The sequence below is a fragment of the Pinus tabuliformis genome, chromosome 1_2, assembly GCF_031772625.1.
Source record: "Pinus tabuliformis cultivar Carrire ecotype Pingquan chromosome 1_2, CPIR1, whole genome shotgun sequence".
In the NCBI taxonomy this organism is placed as follows: Eukaryota; Viridiplantae; Streptophyta; class Pinopsida; order Pinales; family Pinaceae; genus Pinus; species Pinus tabuliformis.
This window is the reverse complement of record NC_142298.1, coordinates 971877892-971882226: the sequence shown is the minus strand read 5'-3', so window position 1 is coordinate 971882226 and position 4335 is coordinate 971877892. Positions and strand designations below refer to the sequence as shown.

The 4335-nt window shown below is 35.2% G+C and overlaps 1 protein-coding gene across 1 annotated transcript; it reads right to left on the bottom strand.

Annotated features, from left to right (window-relative positions):
• Positions 1 to 475: 475 nt before the first annotated feature.
• On the bottom strand, positions 476 to 1153 carry LOC149209231 (uncharacterized). The gene has a single exon (XM_089398544.1). The coding sequence runs from the start codon at positions 1151 to 1153 to the stop codon at positions 476 to 478; it is 678 nt and encodes a 225-aa protein (XP_089254670.1).
• Between the last annotated feature and the right edge of the window lie 3182 nt (positions 1154 to 4335).

The window sequence follows — 4335 nt, the reverse complement described above, 5'->3', positions numbered from 1 at the left end:
TGTTTTGTCCATCAAAGGAGGAACCCTGGTCCTTAGAGTTGCTACGGGTAATTCTAGAAGGGAGAGGTTCAGTTAAGAAAGGGGGGTGGGCACTCATATGAGGGGAGGAGGACTGTTCAGGAGGGGAGGAGGGTTGGGCAGAGGGGATCGAGGGGAAAGGGATCGAGGGGGAAGGGTCATCTTCAGGGAGGGAAAGAACATGGAAAGGGTTGGTGGATGGAGGAGAATGAAGGGGATTTTCAAGAACGGGGGAGTGAGATAGATGAGGAGGGGGAGGCGGAGGAGACTGGATATGGGCAGAGGTTTTAAGAGAAGAGGGACCAGGTTCATTGGGCAAAGAGGGGCTAGGGGCAGATTTTTTTTTTTTTACCACTTCCCATTGCTGATCTTGAGTATTATTATCCACATTAATAATCTTAGTGCAGCGATTGGCAAAATGACCATACTCATGACATACCTTACATTTGAAGGGGATCTATTCATAGTCGAGTTGTTGTATGTGTGACCATTCATCGACTTTGATCTTGATAGCTTCTGGGAGTCCTTTGCCCAGATCGACCTCGACGCAGATACGAGCGCAGGCTTGCATGTTGTCTCTTGGTTCGCTTCTGTCAATATATTTTCCGACTGCGTTTCCAATGGCTCTTGCAGAGTCATCTCCCCAGCAGTGTAATGGGAGATGTGGGAGACGAACCCAAACAGGAACTACATTAGGAATGTCAAGCTCTGGATCGAAATCTGGTGTCCACTTGTTTAGGTACAGACCTCTGGAGTCCATAAAATATGGTCCGTTGCGAAAAATCAGATCCTTGTCATTCTTTGTCTCGAAGTGAAAGGTAAAGTAGCCTTTCCCGCAGAATCTAATGGCAATTTTTCCTTGTGTTTTGTCCGACCAGTTTCTTTCCACCCACCTCTGAACAGTTTTAGGTGAGGGCCAAAGACCAGTGAATTGTCCGATCAAACCTTTTTCGGCCAGAGCTAGAGCAGCCAATCTAGGCACAGAAGGAGGAAGGGAAACCTCCTGAAGTCCTTCTAATTTTTTAACAAATTTGGAGAGTGATGGGCGGTCTCGTTGAGGCGGCAGAGAGCTGACAAGGGCTGAGAAGGCCTGTTGCTGGGTAGACTCCTCCGGCGGAGTCTCCGGAGAAGCCATCAGGAGGTGAGCGCAGACCAGAAGGCCGAAGGCGGCAGGCGGCGCACGCTAGGTTTCTCGGGAGCGAATTTTTGGCTAAATGAAACTCCTGAAATCAAATGTCTGCGAGAACAATGTTACTGGAATCTAACTTACCTGTTCACCTTTATTTTTGTTTTCATACTTCCATTGAGAATAGCAATTTTTATCACAAAATATAGTTTATATGGATCTCATTAATTTGTTCCAGATGCAATTATCTTCATCTTTGTGGAAATGTAAGATATGAAGTTAAATTGCAAGTGTTTGTTCTTCTTAAATTTAATTGTACTGAAAGAGATTGGGTGAAAGAGATTTAATGTCTATTTTAAATAATGTTATTTGGAATTGGAATTTGGGTCTAATTTGAGGTCTATTTCAAGTAATTCATTGGGAAATTGTGTCTAATCTCTTAATTAGTGGGTTTTTTCACTTTTTAATTTTGAAATTGTTTCTCAAGGTAAGAGAGAAAGTTGGGATTGCAGAATTTAGAGATACTCGTTGTGAATTTTTAATTTTGAAATTGTTTCTCAAGGTAAGAGGTAAAGTTGGGATTCGAGTTTTTAGAGATAGTGGCAAGCTGGGAATTTTAAAGGTAAGAAGTAAAGTTAGAATTAGAAATTTCAGAGATTGTGCCAAGCTGGGATTTCTCATGTATTGTTTACTGGCATCCTCTCCATTATTACAAGGCGAGGGTTCACCTGGTGAGGGGATTGGCACTTATTACTTGAATTAACATTAACATTAAGGGTTATGTTCAATGTTCTACATCAAGTCCAAATTCATATTCATTTCTTTCATTCATACTCACCTCTTATGTGGTGGTCTGTTTTGCCGTCCCCCTCTCTTGACCTTGTGTACCCTCCCATTTTAAATTGCAAGCTGGCAAAAGTCTGTCTTTCATCTGCTTCCGGAGGAAATGGATGAGCTTCAAAACAATTTCCCCCACCTTCAAGTCTGGTTTTTGAATTTTTCAATGAAAGTAGAAACATTAATGGAGATATTAGTTTAACACCACCAGCCAGCAGATGATGATGAATCCGGAGATGGCAAATCCAGGCTGAATATGGAGTTGTACGGATTCAAGAAAAGGAATCAACAACTCACTGGAATGCAATGTAATTTTACGAAGTAGCAACAACAGACAGAGGTGATCCTCTCATTCTGGGCTTAAAAGCTCCAGGCCCAGAGAAGTCGCTGACTGGAAATTACGGGGAAAATGATGTTAGCCTCTTCTGGAATTTTTTTTATACAGTGTTTTACAATATTTGTCTATCCTTGTATTATGAAGTGATCAGTTTTCTGTTTGGTTAAAATTTTTCTTCCTGTGTTTATTTTTTAAAAATTTCATGGAAGCCTAAGCAATAACCTAGCGTTTGTTTTGGTGACTTGCAAGCTTTATGTCTTTTGAATTATACATTCCAGATATAGGTTTTGCAAATATAAAATTCCCTTATTTACATTAAAAATATATATATTTATAATTTTATTTATATTAAAAATATACATATTTTTATTTTTATAAATATTATAATAAACTCATTGTAATTAAGATATATTTTATATTTTAATAAATCTAGTTAATTTTCCAAAAAAAGATATGGCGCAGAATCGGGTAGAGTTTAAGGTCACCTCATTTATGGATTTTATAGAGTTTAAATTTATATTAATTTAAAATCTTTTGAACTTTACAGCGTAATTGATTTTGGTTTTGAGACGAAATAAATTTATTTTTATAAATTATTTGAATTTTTTGTAATGAAAAAATTTAGTATTATATATTTATTCATTAAATTTTATAAATATTTGTTTTTTTAAATTTAGTTGAACAAAACTAAAAATAGAAGATAATCCTTTATACAAAACTAAAAATAGTAAAATTTTATTTTTTAAAAAATATTTTATTTTATAAAAAAGTATTTTTTAAATTTATTGCAAATTATATTAAAAAATTCTTTTTTTTTAAATTAGGTAGATAAAGACAGGTTGGTTTTACTTAAATTTAAAAGGGAAAAAATCCAGAAGAAGAATCTTGGAGTTTAAAGAGGACCAGAAATATAAAGTTGTTTCATAAACTAAAGTTCAGGAAGAATCTGAATTTGATTGGGAAGGTGGAAGATGTGAATGATAATAAACATGTGAATTTAAATATTTGCATAGGAAAGTATTAAGGCACTTTAAATCCTTGTTTTCATGTTTTTAAAAGAATTTTATTAGATATTAGACACAAGTTCTTCACTTATTTTCCATAATGGCTGATCTAGAGATGGTTGAATTGATTATAGGGCTAATTATTTTGGAGGAGATGAATGAGGCTCTTCACTTCTTTCCCATAATGGTTGATTTAGAGATTATTGAATTGATTATGGGGCTAATTATTTTGAAGGAGATGAAGAAGACCTTAGAAAGATTCACGAAGGGAAGAACTCGGGGCAAGATGGGTGGATTTATAAATATTAACCCTTTTTTTTGGGAGAAAATATTTTGAAGGTGGATGAAGAGTCTCTAAGGGAAAGGAGGGTCTTTGCAACTCTTAATTCTACCAATATAACATTAAATATGAAGCCTTGTAGTCCAAATTTTTATGGCGATTTTTGTCCTATACCTTTATGTAATTTAGTCTTCAAACTCATTTTCCAAGATTATTGCAAATCGGTTAAAGAATTTTTTATATGAAGGAATTTCTAAGGAACAATTCGGATGTTTTGCAAAATTGACAAATTTTGGATGCAATAAGAGATTTTGTCAAGATGTTTTGCACTCAATTAACTAAGAAACTCTTGCACTTAGAAAAGGCATTTGACAAAGCTAATTGGACTTTTTAAAGGTTAATTTGTGTATGGATTGGACTAAGATTAGAATTAACTAATTGGATAATGTGGTGTGTGTTAGTAATAGTGAGAGGGGGTTGAACCAGTGTTTTTTGATAATAAAAATTTTCTTAGTTTCTACTTTATAAACCACTAATTATATCGTTGATGAGTGGCATTGTGAGAAGAAATATAAGTGAAACAAATGAACATCAGAAAATGCATGAAAACATCAACAAATACACATAGACACTAGATATTAGATGGAAAACCCAGTTGGGAAAAACCAACATCGCTGTTGTCTCTATCTTCTTCTTCTTATTATTAAAAAATTTCTTTTACATCTTACACTAG

Coding starts and splice junctions, on each gene's coding strand:
- LOC149209231 (XM_089398544.1), bottom strand. CDS start 1,153: ATGGCTTCTCCGGAGACTCCGCCGGAGGAGTCTACCCAGCAACAGGCC.